This window comes from Myxine glutinosa, chromosome 1 (assembly GCF_964187855.1).
Source record: "Myxine glutinosa chromosome 1, kmMyxGlut1.1, whole genome shotgun sequence".
NCBI classification, from domain to species: domain Eukaryota; kingdom Metazoa; phylum Chordata; class Myxini; order Myxiniformes; family Myxinidae; genus Myxine; species Myxine glutinosa.
Window position 1 is genome coordinate 35,794,719 of NC_136261.1, and position 25,667 is coordinate 35,820,385.

Below are 25,667 nucleotides of genomic sequence, written 5' to 3' on the forward strand. Positions count from 1 at the left end.
CTTTTCTATGCCCCACACCTCTACGAAATAGATTGATTAATGTTCGCATCCCCTACAAAAGTAATATCACATTTGAAGATGAAGAAGTCAAATTTTTGAACCACAAATTGAACCACATACAATACTGTGGGTGAACAAATTGAACTAAAAAATAAGATTTTAACTCGGTGCATGAAATGTAAATATATATTGAGCAATTAGATTCTAATTTATTCAGAAAAAAAAAAAAAAAAAAAAACCACCTTTTTTTTCACAAAAAAGAAACTAAAATCAATCCCAATGGTGGACATAAAATTCAATGACTTCTATATTTTTGAACCACAAATTGAACCACATACAATACTGTGGGTGAACAAATTGAACTAAAAAATAAGATTTTAACTCAGTGCATGAAATGCAAATATAAATTGAGCAATTAGATTCTAATTTATTCAGAAAAAAATGAAACAGTGAAATCAATCCCAATTGTGAACATAAAATTCAATGACTTCTTTGTTCCTGCTTCTCTTTCATGATTTTGTCAAAACGTGGAACTTTCTTGCTGACTGCGATCCGCAGGTCTGCCTGTGGATTCAGGCGATTCCTATATTTTGTCTTGATTGACAAAAGAACTGAATCCAGATTCACACAAGTATGTCGTTGCAAATGGAATGAGGACACAGTGCGCTTTTCCACCAAGTCTTGGGAACATATCCAGTGCTGCACACCAAAACTCCTCCAAAGTCTTGCTTTCAAATTGCATTTCAAGAGCTCGATTTGTCCACAAATCAATAAGATCTTCCTTCAATTCTTCATCATTTGACATTTTCTCCATATTGTAGGAATATGGATTCATGATCCATTCTTCTGAAATCTTCAGGTCTCCAGCAGCAAAATATCCATCAAATGATTCTGACAGCATTTCCAAATGAGCCACAATTTCTTCACGCACAGGAGGAGTTATGGATCCAGCATCATCAACCATCTCTTCAAGTGAAGAAAAATTTGAGAGATTGCCTCTTTCCATCCTTTGACGCCAAAGACGTAACTTTTCTTTGAAGGCATTCAACTTTTCACAAGTCTGCAATATGTTTATCCCTTTTCCTTGAAGTGAAACACTCAGGTCATTCATCCGAGTGAAAATGTCAGCTAAGTAAGCCAGCATTTGGGCGAATTGCTGTGATTCCAATGCCCCAACCAGATCACATTCACGCTCTTCCAGAAAAACTTTGATTTCTTCCCGCAGTTCAAAGAAGCGGGTTAAAGCTTGTCCTCGTGACAACCAACGGACTTCTGTGTGGAAAAGCAAAACTGAATGCTCACTTCCCAGATCTTCACAAAATGATTTGAAGATGCGATGGTTCAAAGATCGCCCCCTGATCCAGTTGATGATCTTCACACAAGTATCAAGGACTTTCTTCAAATTTGGAGGCAATGTTTTTGATGCCAAAGCATGCCGATGAAGAAAACAATGGGTGACTTGCAAGTCTGGAATCTCCTTTTTCATCAATGCAGAAAAGCCAGATTTATTTCCAAGCATTGCAGGTGCCCCGTCAGTGCACACAGAACCAATGACTTTGATATCTAAATCATGTTTGGCAAAGAAGTCTTTCACCAGCTGCATCACATCCTTTGCAGTTGTGCTTGTTTTCAAATCTTCACAAAACGAGGAAATCGTCCTTCACAGCACCACCATTGACATACCTCACTAATGTGATGAGTTGACAACAACTGGAGACATCAGTTGACTCATCCAACTGAATAGAGATTTTAAGAGGACTAGCTCTGATATCTGAGATGACTTGGTCCAAAATATCTTCACTCAAATCACTGATTCGGTTGTGAATGACATTATTTGATAGGGGCACCTGTTCAAATTTTTTTCTTGCTTCTTTGCCCAGGATAGTTGTTGCCATTTCCAGTGCACATGGCTTGATGAGATGTTCTGCAATTGTATGGGGCTTTTTGGATTTGGCCACTGCATATGCCACTTGGTATGAAGCAAGAAGTAGTGGTTTTTCAACAGAAACGAAACCCAACTTTGGAAGAGTTCCTACAGAATCAAAACGAGCTCTTTTGATTTTCAATGACCCAACATCATGTCCTTCAACATCAGCTCCGCCATGCTTGTTCTTGCAGTGCTCTTGAAGCTTGGATGGTTTCAGATTTGAGTTGGAAAACACAACGCTACAAAGAGTGCACTGGGGTTTTTGCAAGCCATCATTTCCCATTCTGCAAGTGAAACCAAAGCGCACATGGTCATCATTCCATTTCCTTCTTTTTGACATGATGAAGGGTTAATCTGCAAAACAGAAAGAGAAAAATATGAGCTAATATGAGAAAAAATATAAAAATATGTAAAAAGTATACAATGGTGTATACAGGTTACAACAAGTTGCTACACGATAAGAGTTTGTGCTGAAAAAAGACCAAAAAATGAATAAAGTATACGGAGTGGAACATGTTGTTTGACTATTGGTTTGAGACGTCGTTTGCAGTGGCGTGCGGTGATTTTTCGTCATGGGGAAGCAATTTAAGCTACACATAAAAAATTATATAAATACACTAGACGACCCGTGAACCCGTTGGGTTCCCGTTGTGACAGTGGTTGATGAAAAAAAAAATACACAATTTAAATATTATTGAGTGGTCAAACTTTAATTTGAAGAAAATTTGAGCATTTACCTCATGCGTCACCGTTCAATGAAGCACGTGTTTAACGACAGCAATCTTGGTTGATCTCCCATCCTTCTTTTCTTTTTCTTTTTTTCTTGTAGTGTAAAAGATGAGAGAGAGACAGAGACAGAGAGACAGAGACTTACTTAAAAGTTTTATGTCATGTTCAAAAGGCACACTGGCAGATGGCTGAGTGATGACTCGTGACACAACACAATTCCTGTGACGCACCAATCTGACGGTTTTATAGTTGGGTCGGGAATGGAACCCAGGCAAGATGGCTCAAATCTAAGTTAGCTGCCTCAGCACCATCCTGTTATACACATAATGAATCGATTGCCCCTTAATGGTTTTGAACTAAATCTCGTAATCGATCAGGCTTTGTAAAAATCTGTGCATAAAAATTGGCAAGAGTAATAAACAATTGATATGAGTTTTATATTAGTGTACTATTCGCATACTTTTTTATGCAAATGAATGATTAACTTGATCCAATGCTGCACCCGTTTGCTTACTAAAATGATTTCAGGATAGGAGATGGACACAACAGCTCCAGAATCAAAGGAACACTTACCCATGTTATTCGGCAGTGAGTTTGCTGCCACTATTCAAGTGGAGGTCTGTCAGAAAAGAACAAGGTTGGTATCTTGATCCAGGCATTTGAACTGTTTGTTGCTTTGAGATGAAAGTAGTAATGTGTTTGGATCACAAAAAAATTATATTCTGCATGAGAGTGGAATTACTTTGCCTCCTTGTATTTTGCTTTTCTTTCTTGACCATTATTCATTGTTGGGATACTCTGAAATTATGCTTTTTGGAGATCACATTTGACCTTATTCATAAAGATGCAAAAATAAGTGTATTAACCCACTATGACCTGTATTTTGGCAAAGTCATTGGTTTTAAACTTGGTTTGTGGTTTGGATGCAAAAGTCCTGATAAAATGCTAAAATCCCAAACCTGATAAAAGCAGCGAGGGGGACAGAGCAGATTCCCGGAACCAGTGATGTACCAAAGTTTGTTCACGGCATTAGAAAAATCGGCGTCTAAGGGGGTCTATGGAGGGTAGTGTGGAGAGGTTGCCCATAAAATTAGGTATTTTTTTTTGTTTAAAGTATTATGATTATGGTAGTATGATTCTATATGCTCCTTGTCTCCTAGCAACCGTTGAAATTATTTTACAATACTTATTTATTTTATATTTAATACTTATTTTATTTATTTACAATACTTATTGTAAATATTTACAATATTTATACAATACTTATTTTACTAATTATTTTACAACGTGATACTGTTTAAAATACCTTTATTTGGTGTAGTGTGCTGCTTTATTCCACCAGGTGAGCGCACAGGGTTATTGCCCCTATTTTTATTGTTTACTAGTTGAATGCACCCGGCGTTGCCCGGGTTCTTTTTGAATGAATTTAATCTTCTGTACGTAGGTCTTACTACTATAATTCAGCTTTCACTCGCGGCCGTAGCGCTGAATCGCTGAATTAACGCCAGGGGGGTTGATTCAGCCAGTCATCCTTTCGAGGTCGGCTCATTGAGTACCAGTTCACTGGTAATTCCCTGTTTGTCGTAAAAGGCGGCAAAAAGGGTTGGCGGCAGGAAGGGCATCCGGCCGTAAAAGATTGCTTCAAAAAGGGGACCAAAAAACAACAACAACCACGGTTCCCGAAAAAGGCCAACCCCCGCTTTGCGGGGAAAAATGGCCTCTAAAGGTGGTTTTATACTCGCGGCCGTAGAAGATTGACTTCTATAATTCAGCTCGGCTTTTAATTGCGAAATGGGCCCAGCCCGGCCGAGGCGGCCTCGACCTGCTTCGCCACCTAGCCTATAACCTTCCCGGGGCCCATCCCGACATTTTTTGTTTCAGAGGTTTCCTCATATCTTCAACCGTTCAGGAGATTAGCGCGTGCAGACAAACAAACAAACAAACAAAAACTTTCTTTTATATATATAGAAGATATAGATATGGACATATTAAGGACATTTCCATGAAACAGAATTATAAAGAACCACAAAGCTTTTTGTTGTGCTCTAAGGTGATATTCTCACTCTGGCAATTCCTGGAACATCTTGGCTGATTTGGAAAAGGCTTCGTATTGGACAAATTGACCTTCGGGACTCAGCACAATTAAAATTAAATGAGGTGTCAGAGATGGCCGATTGGGAAAGGGGAGGTTATGGATTATTGTCATCTATATTTTGATGGGGCTTCCAAGTAAATTGTACACTGGACCACTTCTGCATGGTTTAATGTGACCTTGTAAAAAAAAACAAAAAAAAAACATTTTTTTTCATCAAACCACAGTGCAGTAATCTTCATCCTGATGAAGCAGCACTTACACTTTCATGAAGTCTAATATGAAAACTTGCTGGGTAAAAAGCGCAGCCTCCGACACCTAAGTAAGTACATCTATCTATGAAGGGTATGGAATTATTCTGGTCTAATGGATGGACAATGTAGACAGAAAAATCACATGCATTTGGGATTGTGTAGTGTGAGTGACATGTCTGTCTTTCCTCCAATACTATGTGTTACTAGTGCGGCACGTGCTGAGGATGTGAAGATGCACGTGATGAATCTACTACAACGACACCCAGTCATTTATAGAGACTATACATGGTCTAAATTTGACAACGAGTTTTTGCAGAAGCACGTGAACTCTGTTGCTGTCGTGGACACAGAGATGCATTTGGTTGACAGCAAGGTCTGTTTTGCAGACTTTAATTTAATAATGTAGGTGTGTAGGTGTCAGGGTCGAAGGTGGTGGATGGGTTTTACTTGGGATTGGTGTGAGTGACAGTTGGAAGGGGGTCGATGCCTAGATCAGGTGGGCGACTGGGTCGGGGGGGGGGGGGGGGGTTGGGTCGGTATCGAATAGGAGGGTGGTGGTGTGAGGTCGGAAGGGCCTGGGGCCAGAGGGGGTAAGATCCAGCTGGTGTTGGAGTCTGAGGTGGGTGTATCGGGATATGAGGGGTGGATGTCGGCGTCAGAGTGGGGTTGGATTGCAGTTGAGGTTGGAGGCTGTAGGACAAGGGGGGGGGGGGAGGAATGGGTGTTGGGGTTTGAGGAAGGGGTGGGGTGGTAGCAGAGCAAGGTGGGGTGGGTGTCATGGTTGGCCTCTGAGTAGGTGAGGGCGGGAGGGGGGTGGGTGTGATATGTGTCAGGGTCACCTGAATCAGAATTGGGGGGTATGTTTTGGGGTCACCTGAATCGGTGAGTGGATGGGATGTTGGGTGTTGGAAGTCATCTGAGGATGAGGGGGGGGGGGGGGGGTTGGGTGAGGTTTTGGAGTTGTTGGAGTTGCCTGAAAGGGCCGTGGGGTTTTGGAGACCCCAGATTCAGATGGTATGGGTGGTCTGGAGTTGGAGCCCTGAGGTGGGACTGGGTCACTGTCGTTGGAGGGGGTTGGTTTGCAGGAAAAGAGGAGAGTGGTGGGAAGGGTGTTGCTGGAAACGGGGTGGCTTGGTCATGGGCAGGGGTGGGGGAGTGTGGCAGCGGTGTGATCAGAAGGGGTGAGGGTGGCGTTTGGTTGCTGTAGTTAGAGGGGTGGGTTGTGGTTGAGGGGTGGTGGGGTGTGGTCGTGATCACTGGATTTGGAGCTGCGGCGGGGTGGGTCCATGGTAGGTGGTGTGGTCGAAAGGTGGGGATGTTGGTTAGTGGTTCGGGGAGTGGGTGGGGGGACATGGAGTTTTCTTAGTCTGAGAGAGGGGGTTGGAGAGAAATAATTGTTTTTTATCCTCGTATCTCTGCCCTCCTTGGCCATCCTCAATTTGTTCACCTTATCTCTGCCTTCTTTATCAGATCCTGACCCCAAAACCCACCCATCTCTGACTCGGGTAACCCTGACAATATCACCCCTCTCGCCCCCCCCCTCCCCACTCTGAGCCTGACCATGACACCCACCCCACCTTGCTCTGCTACGACCCTACCCCATCCTCAAACCCTGACACACACGCCTCCCTCAGAACCCGACACCCATTCCTCCCCCTACAACACTCACCCCCACCCCATTTTGACCCTGACACACTCCCAATGCCTCTGTCAACAGACTGCACCCCACTCCCCTTCCCCATGCTCAGTATGCTTCACTTAACCACGCTGTTTCCCAATGCTTTGATTTGTGTCATTGATAGCTTATTTTTTTTCAAAAGGGTTGCTCTTTGTACCGTGTCCTTGTGGTCCATCGGATAATCTAGCCATTCCATGAACCTTTATGAAAAGGTGAATTTTCTGGCCTTGCTATGTGTTTGCATGCAGGCAGTGGACTTGTTGAATTCACAGCTTCAGCTGCACATTTTCCAGCTTTGGGAGGATGGACCTGCCACAGAGGAGCTTGAACAGGACAACGAAGCTCTTTCCGCAGCATCACATTGGCTACTTCCTGCAGGTCTCCAATGCATTTATTTAGCTTGCTAATTGCATTAGGTAGCTCATGCGCAGGTGTTGGTAACGAGTATTGTTGTTTAGACATTCAACGGTTCCAACTATTTTGACAATTCCAGAGCATTTTTGAAACTCCTGATTAAATTTTTTTTCAACAAAATTGAATTTGTTAAAATGCAACTTGTTACCTCCGCCACCGAAGATGTCTGTCTATTTGTGAACAGGATATCTCAAAAAGTTATGAATGGATTGGACCCAATTTAGTGAACAGGTTGGGTGTGTGACAGGGACCAATTGATTCGATTTTCATGAAGATCGGGATGTGGATACGAAAAAAAAAAATTCATTCAAAATTGATGCCTTACCATTGATATATGAGGCCAAAACGATATATAGCATGATATTTCAAAAATGTATGGACAGATTGTGACAATTTGCTGGATATGTTGGATATATGACGAGATTAAGCCGATTACATTTGGATTCAGGTCCGAATTCAGATCGGGCCTATCAGTGGGATACAAAACGTAAACTGTTCCGCCTGGCCAAGGTATGCTCTCTACCGAGTGCCATTCTTGTTTTTTTGTTGAAAGAGATAAGTTTTTCTGATCATGTGTTATTTGAATTGCATCAAACAATTGTATCTAGATTTTGTTCAACAGTATTTTAACACACCACTGGCTGATACACATCATATTTTGCAGAAAATAATCGAAGTGGTTTAAAAAAATGCACATTGCTGATTGCTGAAATACAATTACAATACAGTAGTTCAAAACGGTCTCCTTTGCTTCCTGACAATTGTTTTCTGTTTCAGCTGAATTCCAGGGCCTGTGGGAAAACTTGGTGTATGATAATGAAATCAAATCTAATGTGAGTTTGGTTTTGGCAGATTGGACCCCAATGTTTGTATAGCCAGCATGAATACAATTCATTTGCTGACTGTTTCCATGAGTTTGCCGATCCCTCTCTTCTTTGAGAAAAGTGAGAATAATGATGTTCTCCCTCTCTCTCTCCCTCTCCCCCTTCACTCGCTCTCCATTATTTGTTTCCCTCGCTCTCATACGCATGAAAGCTTCTGCAGTACATAACCACAACAATCCTCTTCTCGGATATGAATGTGGATTCAAACGTCATTTCATGGAACAGAGTCGTGCTGCTTCATGGTAAGTATAAAATCTGGTCTGTTCCGCTATATGCATGTTCATATAGTTGCAAGGACAGTCATATGATCTAACAAGAGTAAGAAAGGATAGATATTTCATTAATAAACGAAACGTACATTAATAAATGTAAGATAACATAATAAACGTTCTTTCAGTCTTGTCTTCCTCTATCTGTCTCCCATTTGTGAGTGTGTGGGCCTTAAAGGTATCGCGTCAGCTGATGGGATTATTCATGGGCATCAGGGTTATAGTTTGGAAAGGAAGTCTCCCTCATTGTAACATTGCTTATTTGTCCTTCTGACCCTCTTCTTTAATAAACACTATTTTTCACTATTGAAGCGTGGTTTAGTGCGTGGTTATGGAATTGGAACGGTGAACTGTGGCACGAGTAAAGCTGCGGTCATTGGGAATTGGCATGGAAACACCTTGTTAAAACAGGCATTTTTATGATTAAATGGGCATGAATGTTTGTTTCAAGTAAAACTATTATTAGCTTTCCAACCTAGTAAATGGATTATTAGCTTTCCAACAGTACAATTTTTATTATTCTACGACAGCAGGAACCCTTCAGAATAAAGAATGATGGACACACACATGAACATACACACGACTGAACCTCCGGACACGGAGGGGAAACGGAGCACAAACGAGGATAAGGCTTGGTCCATGAGTCGTGGTTCCTTGCTGGGGTGAGGATGAGTACTTCAAGACCAGGGAAGGCTCCATACAGTCTTGGGACCCGCATGTGCAGATGATGATGGATGGCGGCAGACGACGACGGACGGACAAACAGACTGACACTAATACTAATACTTTGAGACCTGAAAAGGCACCATTTCAACTTCTGAAACCCGCATATGCAGATATCAACCAACAACACACCCACACTGAGACGCTTCTCTTTTTAGTAATACTAGCAAATACCACCTGTGGCTACATTGACGGTGGTATTAAAAGGGGGAGGGGGGTGGTACAGAGAAGGAGGGGGAGGGACAGGGAGATTGGGGGAGAAAGAGGGGTTGGAGAGAGAGATGGGGGAAGTGGGGAGTGGGGGGGGGGAAGTGGGGAGTGGGGGGAGTGGGGGGGGGGGGAAGAAAAGAGAAAGAGAAGGGGGTTGTAAGTTGGCGTTTTGCAGTTTTGCCACATGTGTCTATACACAAACCTTATTTGTTATATTTTTTTGCATCACAAACTTTCCTGGGAGTTCCTGAATCTACTGTCGTTGGTGTCATTGAAATGTGTTGCTGTTCTCACGTTATAGCATGACAAAAAAAAATACAGACACAGCTCCTTTTATAATATAGATACCGTACTTTGATATCTGATAATAAATAAAACATTCATTTTCTGTTGTGGTCTTGTTTTTTTGGGGGGGTTGGGGGTTTTTTTAGGTCCACCTGGCACTGGAAAGACATCCTTATGCAAAGCACTGGCACAGAAACTCAGCATCCGTCTATCGGGAAGGTGAGGGACCATGTAATGTTTGCAAAATAGCCTTTTGCTCTTTAAGAGGGTGGGTGAGTCAGAGATATAGTTAAGGTTTTAGTAGTGTTCCATTTATGGTTAGGATTAAGGATCATTTTCTGCATGCACTCTATTAATGTTTGGAGTGTTGTTGTTTATCGTGCTACCACTGGGGGTGGGGGACAGTGCTGTTTAAATTTAATGGTTAGAGAGGGTGAAGATGTCTCATTCCCCGAGGACATCTTCACGAGGAATATTTTCAAAACCTGCCTCTCACCAAAGCGCTTGGTCCATCAACCTTCCTTCCGTACCTACAGCACCACATTTATCCGTTGCTTCAACAAAATTCCTTTCACCCACCCAATTATCTTTGTCTCCATATGTCCAATTTGGGAATCTTGAGAAGTCCAGTTTGCAGACGTTATGGTGTCGAACCCTTTTACGGAATTTTACGGTGGAAAACCCCTCCTTGTCAGTACCCTCCCCCACATCTACAAGCCCCCGTCTTTCCAATTACACCCGTTCTATGTGTTCCGCACTTCAGCATCCCTCCACTTAATTTCCCTTCTTTCTGCATCCTCCGTTACCCCACCCCTCAAAGTTTCATGGCTCGTCTTTCTGTATTTCCCCCTCACTCCAACCCTTAAAGCTTCCCATGCACTCCACCAACCTCAACGCTTCCCTCCACATCCCACCTCCTCAAAGCTTCCCTCACACCGCACCACCTCAAAGCTTCCTCCTCAACCCAGCCCATCAAAGCTTCCCCCTACTCCATCACATCAAAGCTTCCTCCTCACCCTGCCTCACAAAGCTTCCTCCACACCCTTCCCTTCAAAGCTTTCTCTCAAAGCTACCCCTCACCCTGCCCTTACTCTGGCCCTCACTCTGCCCCTCACCCTGCCCTCACTCTGCCCCTCACCCTGCTCCTCAAGGCTTCTCCCTGACACTGCCTCACAAAGGTTCCTCTCACCCTATCCCCATCAAAACTTTCCCTCATCATGCTCCCCCCTTGTCCTGTCCTCTTAAGGCTTCCCCCTCTTCCTGCCTCCTCAAAACTTCCACCTCATCCCACCTCCTCAAAGCTTCCCCTCATCCTGCCTCCTCAAACCTTCCTTCTCTCTCTGACTACGTGAGTCTCCCGGCGGTTATCTCCTCAAATTTGATAGGCCTGAACTCCGTTCTGGTGGCAGAGTCCGTGTACTAATCTTACACCTCCAAACCCCAGGAGTACCTTTGATGTGACTTCCTCTCCGCTTCCACTTCTTGTTTGTCTGTGCCTTGTACCATCCTCCAAACAATAACAACTCGATCTACATCTCTCAGACAACATGGACCAACTTTTAACCACTCATCCCAACTCTCTTTCTCATATGTGGTGGTTTCAATTCCCACCATGGAAATTGCCTGGGTGTTGGTCCATGGTGGTCTCATGGCCCTCTCACCAGCAATGGCACTTCAGCAAAGGACCCCACCTCAAACAGTGTTGGGACTGACTCAATTTGTGAATCTTCTGACCTGGATTTCTCCCAAAGGCAAATCCTCCTTTCTGGACTTTGTGTTTACAAACATCCCTGCAAATGTCTCCTGCTATCCCTCTGCTACAATTGGTTCATCTGATCATAAGCTTGTGATGGTCAACATCTCTCTGGCTATTCTCAGTGAGGCACCTTAGTGCCGGCACATTTGGCAGCTCACACAATAAGATTAGCAGAAACTGCAAGCTGCAATCTCACTTCAGGACTGGTCTCCAATATTTACTGCCCTTGATATTAACTCAACCCGGTAATTATTCCACGGAAACCTCTCCCTTATGCACAGATCCATCCCATCTTGTCTTCAGTTATCCTGCTCTTCTACCCACCCATGGCACATTGAATCTTGTGGTGAGGCAGTTGCTCTGAAAGAACTTGCATTCTCTTCCTGGAAAAAAAACCTGACTGAAAGCAATCTCAGATCATTCCACAAAGCCCTCAACAAGTGTGTGTCCACTCCAAGGAGAGAGCGAGAAAACAACATCTGTTCAACCTCAAGATTGAACTTTCCAATTTGTGTCCCCCCTCTAAAACCTGGTGGCCAGCATACATGGCATTTTCTGTAGCTTAATTGGATACTGGTCTGTCGTATGAGAGAGCTCCAGCCTCACATCTCTGTATTTCTCTCTGTCTCTTTCTCTCTCTCTCTCTCTCTCTCTCCTGCATTATGTCAAATCTAAAGGTGTCAACATTATTGGCATCTCTCACAATGAGACCAAAGCACAAAGCCTGTTCCTCTCACATTGCAGACAAGTCAATGTCCTCTCTGTTGTACACCGCTCCTTTCCTATGCCATCTCCAGGCATTGCAAATCGTCATTGCCGGGCACCGAAGGGGGCTTGGCAGTGACGCACGCTGAAAGAGAGTACTCAGTTTTCACTCTGGTTGTTTGTTTGTTTTCTTGTTTTCTTGTTTGTTTTCTTGTTTTCTTGTTTGTTTGTCCGGGCGATATCTCAGCCATCCTTTGAGCTAGGAAGCTGAAATTTCGGCACAATAGTGAGCAAGTCCTTTGTCAAAAACGTTTTTTTTTTTTTTGATTAATCAATAAATTGAGGAGTTATTTAATTATTAGGGATTAATTAAGTACTTATTTAATCTTATTTAATTCTTAATTTAAATCTTAATTAAGTACTTATTTAATTAATCAAATTTCCTTTCTCTTTTGACCATTAACTCAGGCACCTTTTGAGTTAGGAAGCTGATATTTGGACATGCCAATGACCAGGTGATTTGGCTGCAAAGGATATTTTTGATTTATTAATTAATCAATTAATCGATTAATTATTTAATTATTCGATTAATGACCAAAAAATTTGTTTTTTTAAAGTTACAGATTCTGATGAAATAGTGGTAGTTTATGTGTTCTCTGACCAAATTGATTAATAATTTAATTTTTTTATGATTATTATTTATTTATTTTCATTATTTATCATTTATTTATTTTCTTTCTCATTTGGCCAATATCTCAGGCATCTTTTGAGCTGGGAAGCTAATATTTGGACATGAGTGACCAAGTGATGTGGCTATCAAGGATATTTTTGATTTATTGATTAATCATTTCATCTATTAATTATTTATTGATTAATCGATTAATTATTTATTGAGTAATCAATTAATTATTTAATTTTTTATAAATGACTTATTTAATTAAATTTCTAAAAGATACATCTTCGGATGAAGCACTATTGGTTTAGTTATGCGATTAGCCAATTGATTATGAAAATATTTTGTGATAATCTTTTATTGATTTTAATTATACAATTAATCAATCAATTAGTGTACACCTCTCCCTCCCAATGCAGCCTCAATGAGCTGCACTGCGGTATTGCCGGGCGCCGGAGGCACCCCGGCAATGCCGTGCTGCAGCATATTTAATTATTTGGCATGGGGCGGTGTACTTTGAATGTATCTGTACTTGTTGTACACCGCTCCTTTCCTATGCCACCTCCAGGCATTGCAAATCGTCATTGCCGGGCACCGAAGGGGGCTCGGCAGTGATGCACGCTGAAAGAGAGTACTCAGTTTTCACTCTGGTTTCTTGCTTTCTTGTTTGTTTTCTTTCTTGGTTTTCCGGGCGATATCTCAGCCATCCTTTGAGCTAGGAAGCTGAAATTTCGGCACAGTAGTGAACAAGTCCTTTGTCAAATACGGTATTTTTTGTTTTTTGAATAATCAATTAATTGAGGAGTTATTTAATTATTAGCGTTTAATTAAGTACTTATTTAATTAATTAAATTTCATTTCTCTTCTGACCATTATTAACTCAGGCACCTTTTGAGTTAGGAAGCTGATATTTGGACATGCCAATGACCAGGTGATTTGGCTGCAAAGGATATTTTTGATTTATTAATTAATGAATTAATCGATTAATTATTGAATTATTCGATTAATGACAAAAAAAATTTTTTTTTAAAGTTACAGATTCTGATGAAATCGTGGTAGTTTATGTGTTCTCTGACCAAATTGATTAATAATTTAATTTTTTTATGATTATTATTTATTTATTTTCATTATTAATCATTTGTTTATTTTCTTTCTCATTTGGCCAATATCTCAGGCACCTTTTGAGCTGGGAAGCTAATATTTGGACATGAGTGACCAAGTGATGTGGCTATCAAGGATATTTTTGATTTATTGATTAATCATTTCATCTATTAAGTATTTATTGATTAATCGATTAATTATTTATTGAGTAATCAATTAATTATTTAATTTTTTATAAATGACTTATTTAATTAAATTTCTAAAAGATACATCTTCGGATGAAGCACTACTGGTTTAGTTATGCGATTAGCCAATTGATTATGAAAATATTTTGTGATTATCTTTTATTGATTTTAATTATACAATTAATCAATCAATTAGTGTACACCTCTCCCTCCCAATGCAGCCTCAATGAGCTGCATTGCGGTATTGCCGGGCGCCGGAGGCGCCCCGGCAATGCCGCGCTGCAGCATATTTAATTATTTGGCATCGGGCGGTGTACTTTGAATGTATGTGCACTTGTTTGTTTTCTTGGTTGTTTCCTTGCTTGTTTTCTTGCTTTCTTGTTTGTTTGTCCGGGCGATATCTCAGCCATCCTTTGAGCTAGGAAGCTGAAATTTCGGCACAGTAGTGAGCAAGTCCTTTGTCAAAAACGGTATTTTTTGTTTTTTGATTAATCAATTAATTGAGGAGTTATTTAATTATTAGCGATTAATTAAGTACTTATTTAATTAATTAAATTTCCTTTCTCTTCGTACCATTAACTCAGGCACCTTTTGAGTTAGGAAACTGAAAAATGGACATGCCAATGACCAAGTGATTTGGCTGCAAAGGCTATTTTTGATTTATTAATTAATCAATTAATCGATTAATTATTTAATTATTCGATTAATGACAAAAAAAAAAAATTTTTTTTTAAGTTACAGATTCTGATGAAATGATGGTGGTTTGTGTGTTCTCTGACCGAATTGATTAATAATTTAATTTTTTTATGATTATTATTTATTTATTTTCATTATTAATCATTTATTTATTTTCTTTCTCATTTGGCCAATATCTCAGGCACCTTTTGAGCTCGAAAGCTAATATTTGGACATGAGTGACCAAGTGATGTGGCTATCAAGGATATTTTTGATTTATTGATTCATCAATTAATCAATGAATCGATTAATTATTTAATTATTCGATTAATTACTAAAAAAAAATCAGTTACAGATTCTGATGAAATGGTGGTGGTTTATGTGTTCTGTGACCGAATTGATTAATAATTGAATTTTTTAATGATTATTATTTATTTATTTTCATTATTAATCATTTATTTATTTTCTTTCTCATTTGGCCAATATCTCAGGCACCTTTTGAGCTGGGAAGCTAATATTTGGACATGACAGTGACCAAGTGATGTGGCAATCAAGGATATTTTTGATTTATTGATTAATCATTTAATCGCTTAATTATTCATTGATTAATCGATTAATTATTTATTGAGTAATCAATTAATTAATTATTTTTTATTAATGACTTATTTAATTAAATTTCTAAAAGTTACATCTTTGGATGAAGCACGAGTGGTTTTATTATGCTATTAGCCAATTGATTAAGAAAATATTTTGTGATAATCTTTTATTGATTTTAATTATACAATTAATCAATCAATTAGTGCACACCTCTCCCTCCCAATGCAGCCTCTATGAGCTCCACTGCGGTATTGCCGGGCGCCAGAGGCGCCCCAGCAATGCCGCGCTGTCGAATATTTAATTATTTGGCACCGGGGCGGTGTACTTTGAATGTATCTGTACTTGTTTTTGTTGTTGTTGTTGTTTTTAACACCTCTTCCCCGGTCTCACTCCCTTTGCCGTTTCAGCCCTCTAAACCTTCCCCCACCAATACACCAGGTATGCAGCGTTCTTCCAGTAACCCCCTGCTGGTGAAACTCCTCAAATCCAGTCATACCGCTCGTCTCCACTCTTTTGTTCCTCTTTTCCCCCATTTGTTGAACTGCCTTACAAAGGCGGTTCATTTGCACTCTTCCCTCCAGGAATTCAAGCAAGCGGTGCACCACCACCCCATGTCATCCCCCATTCGTATCTGTAATCTTGTTCGTATCTGTAATAGTATCCCCTTAATCCCACCCAATCCAACCTTATCTACCCCCGAACCTAACCCTACCTAACCCAACTTCTTCTTGCAAATTTCTGTTTCCTCTCTTCTTTCTCTCTCTCACTCTCACACTCTCACTCTCACTCTCACTCTCACTCTCACTCTCACACTCTCACTCTCACCTCACTCTCACTCTCACTCTCTCTTGTCCACCTCTTATTCTTATTTTTCATCCTGTTGTGCCTCCTCCCCCATCAGTTTATTGCCATTTTACCGTCTGTCTCCTCACTTCTTCCTTTGGCCTTGACTTTGTTTTCAAAAAACATTCTTCATGCAGTGACATTTTATGAGCAAAAAAATGTTTTATGAACGTGTTTGCAGTTAATATATCTGCAAATAAAATATATTTACATAGAAGTGTTATTTTTATTTTTCTGGCATTTAATTTTGCTCTTATCTAGAATTTTGTATTGTACACCGCACCTTTCCTATGCCATCTCCAGGCATTGCAAATCGTCATTGCTGGGCACCGAAGAGGGCTCGGCAATGACGCACGCTGAAAGGGAGTACTCAGTTTTCACTCTTTGTTTGTTTGTTTGTTTGTTTGTCCGGGCGATATCTCAGCCATCCTTTGAGCTAGGAAGCTGAAATTTCGGCACAGTAGTGAGCAAGTCCTTTGTCAAAAACCGGTAGTTTTTGTTTTTTGAATAATCAATTAATTAAGGAGTTATTTAATTATTAGCGATTAATTAAGTACTTATTTAATTAATTAAATTTCATTTCTCTTCTGACCATTAACTCATGCACCTTTTGAGTTCGGAAGCTGATATTTGGACATGTCAATGACCAGGTGATTTGGCTGCAAATGCTATTTTTGATTTATTAATTAATCAATTAATCAATTAATGGATTAATGGATTAATTATTTAATTATTCGATTCATGACTAAAAATTTTTTTTTTTTAAAGTTACAGATTCTGATGAAATGGTGGTGGTTTATGTGTTCTCTGACCGAATTGATTAATAATTTAATTTTTTTATGATTATTATTTATTTATTTTCATTATTAATCATTGATTTATTTTCTTTCTCATTTGGCCAATATCTCAGGCACCTTTTGAGCTCGGAAGCTAATATTTGGACATGAGTGACCAAGTGATGTGGCTATCAAGGATATTTTTGATTTATTGATTAATCAATTGATCAATTGATCGATTAATTATTTAATTATTTGATTAATTACGAAAAAAATTAAATATTTTCAGTTACAGATTCTGATGAAATGGTGGTGGTTTATGTGTTCTGTGACCGAATTGATTAATCATTTAATTTTTTAATGATTATTATTTATTTATTTTCATTATTAATCATTTATTTATTTTCTTTCTCATTTGGCCAATATCTCAGGCACCTTTTGAGCTGGGAAGCTAATATTTGGACATGACAGTGACCAAGTGATGTGGCTATCAAGGATATTTTTGATTTATTGATTAATCATTTAATCGATTAATTATTTATTGATTAATTGATTAATTATTTATTGATTAATCAAGTAATTATTTAATTTTTCATTGATGACTTGTTTAATTAAATTTATAAAAGATACATCTTCGGATGAAGCACTTGTCGTTTAGTTATGCTATTAGCCAATTGATTAAGAAAATATTTTCTGATAATCTTTTATTGATTTTAATCATACAATTAATCAATCAATTAGCGTACACCTCTCCCTCCCAATGCAGCCTCTATGAGCTGCACTGCGGTATTGCCGGGTGCCAGAGGCGCACCGGCAATGCCGCACTGTAGGATATTTAATTATTTGGCATGGGGGCGGTGTACTTTGAATGTATGTGTACTTGTTTGTTTTCTTGTTTTCTTATTTGTTTGTTTGTTTGTCCGGGCGATATCTCAGCCATTCTTTGAGCTAGGAAGCTGAAATTTAGGCACAATAGTGAGTCAGTGCTTTGGCAAAAAGGCTATTTTTTGTTCTTTGATTAGTCAATTAATTGATTGTTTCCTTAATTATTATCGATTAATTAAGTGCTTATTTTTTTTTCCTTTATCTTCTGGGCAATATCTGAGGTACCTTTTTTTATTATTATTATTTTTTATTTTTTTGTATACAAGATCGAGGCTCGTGAAGGAGCGAGCATTAATCACACAGAAAGACAAACCGACACATAAAACATATAACATCGGGAGCGGTAGACAAGATGGGGAGAGAGGGGGAAGGACACAAACACAACATTTGAGAGCAGGGACCGAGAGACATGGAGACATCGAGAGATCTGAGAGAGGGCGAGGGCTTTGGGGCATGGAAAGGGGGCGGTGGGAGAGGTATAAAACATATGGACACTGCCAGGACTTCCAGGAAAGAAGTTGGAATTTCAAACAAGGTGGATCTGGGGTGAATTAGCGGGGGTAGAAAAGATCAAGGTTTTGGATGGGGGAAGATAAGAGATGGTGGTGAACAGCTGTTTTAAAGACCTGGAGGGAGGAGTGGGATTGAAGGGAGTGAGGGAGTTTGTTCCAGAGGCGGGAGAAAAGAGGAATGAAAGAGTGAAGGTGAGCAGAGAGCCGAGATTTCGGCAGTTTAACCATCAGAGGGTTGGTGGCAGATCTTGTGCGACCTGTAGGAATATTTGGGGGACAGAGCACAGAGAGAGCTGGGGGTGCAAGGCCGGAGAGGAGTCGGTAGAAGACAGAAAGACCACCTACCTGCCTGCGGTGAGTGAGTGAAAGGCCCTCAGAGATAGCTTCATCGCGGGAGATTCCAATAATTCTGAAAGCTTTTGTTTCAACAGCGTGAAGCCGAGCTAGGTGTGAGGCAGGAGCACCGGCCCATAGGGGAGAACAGTATTCCATTGAGCTGCGGATGAAAGCCTTGTATGTGGTGAGGAGCTCAGGTGTGCCGAGGAAGGACTTCGCACGACGGAGGATGCCCAGTCGGCGACTGGCTTTGGAGGCCAGCTTGGAAATGTGGTTTTCCCAAGAAAGATCATGGCAGATAGTGAGACCCAAAATCTTGAGCGACAGAACTTCTTGGAGAGGATTGTTGAGAAAGTAGATGGGAGGGTTGTCCAGTCGATCTTTTCGGAGAGACATAGTAAGAGTGTGAGATTTGTCAGGATTGAAAGACATGTTCCACTTGTTTGACCAGTCTGTGATTTTGTCCAGGTCTTCAGAGAGTGAGGAGGCAGCAGACTGCCGATCTGAGGGAAGAGGAATGGAGCGGCAGAGAGTGGAGTCATCAGCAAAGAGATAGAGAGGATTTTCGAGAGAGTCAGAGAGATCATTGATGAAGACCAGAAAAAGCACGGGGCCCAGAACACTGCCTTGGGGAACTCCAGCCTGAACAGGAAGAGGAGATGAGAGAAACTCATTCAGGGCCACACGTTGACGACGACTAGAGAGGAAGTCCGCCAGCCATGCGTGGAGATTTCCATGGATACCAAAGGAGGAGAGTTTGGTGAGCAGAGCGGGGTGCCAGACCGTGTCGAAGGCACGTGATATGTCGAGGGAGACAGCTCTAATTTCCTGTTTGGCATTGAGGACCTCCATCCATTGTTGAGACAGCAGAAGCAGCATGTCCAGAGTAGAGTGACCTGGTCTGAAACCAAATTGATGATCAGAGATCAAGCCATTGGAGAAGAGGAAAGATTTCATATCCGAAGCAATGATGGATTCCATGACTTTGCTGATAATTGGGAGAAGGCTGATTGGTCTGTAGTTGCTAGGATCTGTTTTTGCACCTTTTTTGTGCAAAGCGGTGATGTTGGCTGATTTCCAAGCAGATGGCAGTTGACCTTGAGCAAAAGAGAGGGTGAAGAGAACAGAGAGAGGGTGAGATAGAGCAGCAGAGCAGGATTTTAGGACCCGTGGGCTGATGCCGTCGGGTCCAGTTGCAGAATCAGAGTCGAGGGTTGACAGAAACTTTTCCACCTTGTCAGGAGGAAAGGACACAGAGTCCAGGAGCAGCTGGGTACGACTGGGTATGGTGGGTACAGAGAGGGATGGGTTTGGGACACAAGATTTAGAGGCAAACACAGAGTTGAGGCATTCAGCTTTTTCACGTGCGGAGTCAGCCGTTAAGCCGTTTGAGGTGAGGGAGGGGATGGAGGGGGAACAAACACCAGAAACAGATTTGACCAGACGCCACCAGGATTTGGAAGAGGGAGACAGATAAGAGAGTTCGGTCTTGAGAATGGTGAGATATTGTTTCCTGGCTCTCCTGAGGGTGGACACACACTTGTTTCGGGCTTTGTGAAAGGAAATGAGATTTCCTTCCGTTGGATTTGCTTTCCAGGAGACGAAAGCAAGTTGTTTCAGGGCAACAGCCTCACCACAAGATTCCGTGTACCATGGACGGGAGGAAGGGTATGACAACTGAAGACGAGATGGTATAAATCTGTGCATGAGAGAGAGCAATTTACTTTGAAAGAATTCCCAGGATGAGTTGATGTCAGAGGCGGTAGAGATGGGAGACCAGTCCAGATGATTGATGGCTGCTTGAAGACCGTGCCAGTTGGCCTGAGTGAAATGCCAGACTCGTCGACGCTGAGGAGGCTCTCTGAGAATGGTCAGAGAGATGTCCACTTTGACAAGCACATGATCAGATGAGCCGATTGGAGCAGAAGAAGAGCAGCAGACATTTTCAGGGAAGTTTGTCATAACCAAATCCAGAAGAGAAGATGCTCCGTTGACTGAGATCCGGGTCGGGAAATTGACAGATTGTGTCAGTCCCAGTGAATCGCAGAAGTCCTTTGCTGAAGTCCTTTCTACATTCATTTCCATCACTCTTCTCAACCAGTCACTTTCATCCTCCCTCAACACATGACAAAACCATCTCAACCTGTTCCTCTTCACAGCATCAATCACAGGCTCTATTCCCATCATCTTTCGCAATTCATCATTTGTCTTCCTCTCTCTCAACGATATGCCTCACATCCATCGAACCATTCGCATTTCCACCCTTTCCAACCTTTGTTGCTGCTCTACGTTCATTACCCATGTCTCCCTCCCATAAATCATAACACTTCTCACACATGCAGCATACACCTTTCCCTTCAGCTTCAACGACATTCCCCTCCTCATCAGCACGCCACTCAGTTCCCGAAACTTCTTCCATGCACATCTCACTCTGGCAACCGTTGCCGATTCTGATCCACCTTCTCCATTCAGCATGTCTCCGAGGTGGCAAAATGTTTTCACACCTTCCAGCTTCACGCCGTCTCCAAGATCCAACCCAACATTTCCTCCATCTGCAGCTCCCTCTGTGCACACCTTACATTTGAATGTAGCTTGCACCCTGGTTAATGACCCTCTCAGACCACTACATTTTTGATGAACCCACTCAGCGCACATTGTACATTGAATGGAGTTCACTCCGACACCCTTCCTGCACACAGCACAGGGCCACTTTCCAGTTCTTTCCACCTCACCACATGCTTTACCACTTGCCATCACCTTCGTCTTTCCGATATTCACCTTCAGACCTTTTGTCTCCATACATTCCTTCCACTTGTTCATCTTTTCCTTTAGTCCATCCATACTTTCCGCAATCAACACCAGATCATCTGCAAACAACAACTCCCACGGTAAACCCTCCTTTACGTTCTGAGCCAGCACCTCCATCACAGCTACAAATAGTAGTGGACTTAGTACCGACCCCTGATGCACTCCCACCTTCATCTCAAACTCACCACTGTTCCCGTCCTTCATCCTTACAGCGGTGTGCGCTCTTTTGTACATTGCCATCACTACTCTGATCAACCATTCCTCCACTCCTAACTTCCTCAATGCCCATGTCAATACTTTGCGTGGAACCCTATTGAATGCTTTCTCCAGATCAACAAACCCAAGAAACAACTTCTTCCTCTTCTCCATGTACTTCTCCTGCAACTGCCTCACAATAAAAAGCGCGTCTGTCGTTCCTCTTCCTGGCATAAATCCAAACTGCATTTCGTCGATATTCACTTTCTTCCTTATCCTCCTCTCCAACACCCTTTCCAATACATTCATTCCATGTTCCAATAACTTTATCGCTCGGTACGAGCCACACTCCAGAGGGTCACCTTTCCTCTTGTATAGAGGGACGAGGGTACTCAGTTCCCAAGCCACTGGAATGCGGCCTTCTTTCACCACCAGATTACAGATCTCTGTCATTCTCTTCACACCCCAACTTCCTGCTGCCTTCAACATATCTCCCACAACTCCCGTCGGCCCTCCCGCTTTTCTACTCTTCATTGCTTTTATCGCTTCCTCAACTTCCTTCTCAGTTATCTTCTCTGCCGGTCCTAAAACTGGGTTACTCTCTGTGTTGCCATCCCATTTATTCTCTGTATTGATAATTATTTGAGTTTTATTTATTTTCATTATCATTTAATATTTTCTTTCTCGTCTGGGTAATATCTCAGGCACCTTTTGAGCGAGGAAGCTGATATTTGGACACGACAGTGACCAAGTGATGCGGCTATAAAGGATATTTTTGATTTATTGATTAATCAATGAATCGATAAATATTTAATTATTCGATTAATGACTTAGTTTTTTTAAAGCTACAGATTCGGATGAAACGGTGGTGGTTTAGGTATTCTATTAGCCAAGTGATCAATTATTTAATTATGTTTTCACTGTTATTTGTTTATTTTCATTATTAATAATTTATTTATTTTCTTTGTTATCTGGGGAAAGACTTCCGGTCCCTCGGGCGACGAGGCTTGCTTCGAGCTCTCCATGGCATCGAAGTTTGAGTGCTTTCCCATTCGTGTCTTTGTCGGGTTTCCGCTGGTTGTTTTGTTGTGTGTGTGTTGTTGTGTGTTTCTGTTTAGTTTTGGTTTTGTGGTTGTTGCGGATTTGTGTGTGATTGGTCGTTTCTTATTCGCGCGTCGTGCGCGGCCGAGTCTTTCCGGGCTCCCTTTCCCCCGTTGGTGTTTTGTGAGTGTAAGTTCTTTCCTTCATGGTATTTGCTTGTTTCTTTGATTTTCTTTTCTCCCCCTGCCTCTCGCAGGCATCTTACCCTTTGGCCGGCGTTTTTAAAAACAGGACAAACGGATAGACAAAGAATTCTATATTGATTCTTTCTCTCCTCCCGGACACGTGCTTGTTCGCTCTCCTCCTCGTCTCGACTTGTGCCCCGCCCCCTGTATCTCGTTTTTCTTCCGCCTCTGCTTCTTCTTTCTCAAATCCACGTTCTCACTTGGAGACTTTTCCCAGATTGTTTTTCATGGTTTTCATGGTTCTGTTTGGATATTGTTGGAAAATGTTTAAACCGCAGCCGTGATGCTGAAGCCGCCCCCCCCTCCCCCCCAGAATTTCCATGTTTTAAACGTTTCCCAGTGTGTACCCTGGTCAGAATAGGTACACCGTATCCCTGCGTGTCGTAAGAGACGACTAAGAGGGTTGGCGTCAGGAAGGGCATCCGGGCATAAAAACATTGCCTCAAAAAGAGAACCATGACAATTACAACTACATATGGGCAGGGTGCAGCCCGAAGTGGACATCGGTTTCTGAGGTTTGGGACATGGAATGTAGGGACAATGACAGGGAGATCAGGAGAAGTGGTGGAAGTATTGGTCAGAAGAAGAGTGGACATATGTTGTGTGCAAGAGACGAGATGGAAGGGAAGTGGTGTGAGAATGGTGAAGGGTAGGCAGGGACAGAAATACAAGTTTATGTGGCAAGGGTGCCCGGAGGGCGTGAATGGTGTTGGTGTCCTGTTTTCTGAGGAGTTTGTAGACAGTGTGGTGAGTGTGACTAGAGTGAGTGATAGGTTGATGATGGTGAAAATGATGATTGGAAAGCTCTTGGTGAACGTCATCTCGGGATATGCTCCGCAGGTTGGTCGAAGCGATGAAGAGAAGGACAAGTTCTGGTGTGCGATAGAGAAGCTGATGGAAAACGTGAAAGACGAGGAAGTTGTTGTGGTGGGAGGAGACCTGAATGGACATGTGGGAAGGAGTATGGATGGTTTTGAGGGAGTTCATGGGGGTTACGGATATGGTGTGAGAAATGGAGAAGGTGAAAGGATTTTGGAGTTTGCTGATGGAGCTGAATTGTTGATTTGTAATACTCAGTTCCAGAAAGAGGATAATAAGCTTGTTACATACACCTCAGGTGGGTCGACGACAACCGTTGACGACCTGATGGTGCATAGGCGAGATAGGGGGCACCTCCGGGACACAAAGGTGATCCCGGGGGAGGAGGCTGTTTCACAGCACCACTTGGTTGTCTGCGACATAAGGGTGAAAGGTGCGAGGAGAGCTCGGCGGGTGAAGTACCAACCGAGAATGAAGGTGTGGAGGTTGAAAGAGGTGACAGTAAGGGAGGCATTAAAAGAGAGGCTGAGTAGGGTAGAGAATGATGTGGTTGAGCTTGAAAGTGGTTGGATGTCAATGAAAGCTAGTCTGTTGGGAGCCGTTGGTGATGTATGCGGATGCGGATTTACAAAAGGACCACCGAGGCACTCGGAAACATGGTGGTGGGATGATGAAGTTGGAAAGAGGATTGACGAGAAGAGGAAGAAGTTCAAGGAGTGGCAGAAGGCGAAGGGTACGGGATCAGAAACGGCAGAGCATGAAAGTTATAAGGCAGCCAGGAAGGCTGCAAAGAAAGAGGTAGCAAAGGCGCAGGAGGCATGTAGGAAAATGTTCGGAGAACGCTTGGATTCGGAAGAGGGTCAGAAAGCAGTATTCAGGATTGCAAAGCACATAGCGAAAGAGAGGTGTGATGTGATGGAGGTGAGTTGCTTGAAGGATGAAGTGGGACAAATCGTTGTCGACCCAGATGGAATTAAAGGAAGATGGAAAAGATATATGGAAATGCTGTTGAATACAGAGAATGAATGGGATGGCAACATAGAGAGTAACCCAGTTTTAGGACCGGCAGAGAAGATAACTGAGAAGGAAGTTGAGGAAGCGATAAAAGCAATGAAGAGTGGAAAAGCGGGAGGGCCGACGGGAGTTGTGGGAGATATGTTGAAGGCAGCAGGAAGTTGGGGTGTGAAGAGAATGACAGAGATCTGTAATCTGGTGGTGAAAGAAGGCCGCATTCCAGTGGATTGGGAACTGAGTACCCTCGTCCCTCTATACAAGGGGAAAGGTGACCCTCTGGAGTGTGGCTCATACCGAGCGATAAAGTTATTGGAGCATGGAATGAAGGTATTGGAAAGGGTGTTGGAGAGGAGGATAAGGAAGAAAGTGAAGATCGACGAAATGCAGTTTGGATTTATGCCAGGAAGAGGAACGACAGACGCGCTTTTCATTGTGAGGCAGTTGCAGGAGAAGTACATGGAGAAGAGGAAGAAGTTGTTTCTTGGGTTTGTTGATCTGGAGAAAGCATTCGATCGGGTTCCACGCAAAGTATTGACATTGACAAAGTATTTGCCGCTGCGTTTGCCGCTGCGTTTGCCGCTTTGCCTCCTCGACCTTGGCCTCGTACTCGTCCCTTCGCTCCTGCCTGGCATGGCTCTGAAGTACTCCGCCGCAAGGCTTCTTCTGCTCAATACCCGCTCCACCCCATCATGCATCTCTGCCATCAAATCAAATGGACTCCTCCGACGACCCAGGTACATTCACCGTGGCTCCGGTCGCAAGTTTGTTTATTTGCAATCAGGTCACTCCATCCCCGTCCTCTGGTCGGCTCAGCGCACTCTCACTCTTCGTCCCAGCGCACCTGGTCACAGCAACCCACACGATCGCACCTCCTGCCTACGAACCCTGGCTAAATCACCTGAATTCATCCCTGCTGTTCAAAACAACATCAAGCTCACCCTGTTCAACACCCGGTCCCTCAACAATAAATGCCTCATCCTGAACGAATACATCCTGGATAACAAACTGGACTTTCTCTGTCTCACCGAAACCTGGC

The 25,667-nt window shown here is 42.2% G+C and overlaps 1 protein-coding gene and 1 pseudogene across 3 annotated transcripts in view; one reads left to right on the forward strand and one right to left on the reverse strand.

The window, feature by feature from the left end:
• The window catches only part of LOC137422785 (pachytene checkpoint protein 2 homolog), a 117,439-nt gene that overhangs the window by 7,749 nt on the left and 84,023 nt on the right, over positions 1-25,667 (forward strand). For all 3 annotated transcript variants that reach the window (XM_068109433.2, XM_068109432.2, XM_068109429.2), the window contains exons 2-7: positions 3,185-3,293; positions 5,210-5,375; positions 6,929-7,058; positions 7,872-7,927; positions 8,130-8,220; positions 9,612-9,684. In XM_068109433.2, the coding sequence (XP_067965534.2) occupies positions 3,193-3,293; positions 5,210-5,375; positions 6,929-7,058; positions 7,872-7,927; positions 8,130-8,220; positions 9,612-9,684 (617 nt within the window). In that variant the 5' untranslated portion in view covers positions 3,185-3,192. The remainder of the gene's footprint in view (positions 1-3,184; positions 3,294-5,209; positions 5,376-6,928; positions 7,059-7,871; positions 7,928-8,129; positions 8,221-9,611; positions 9,685-25,667) is intronic.
• Positions 481-2,267, reverse strand: LOC137419556 (protein FAM200C-like; annotated as a pseudogene).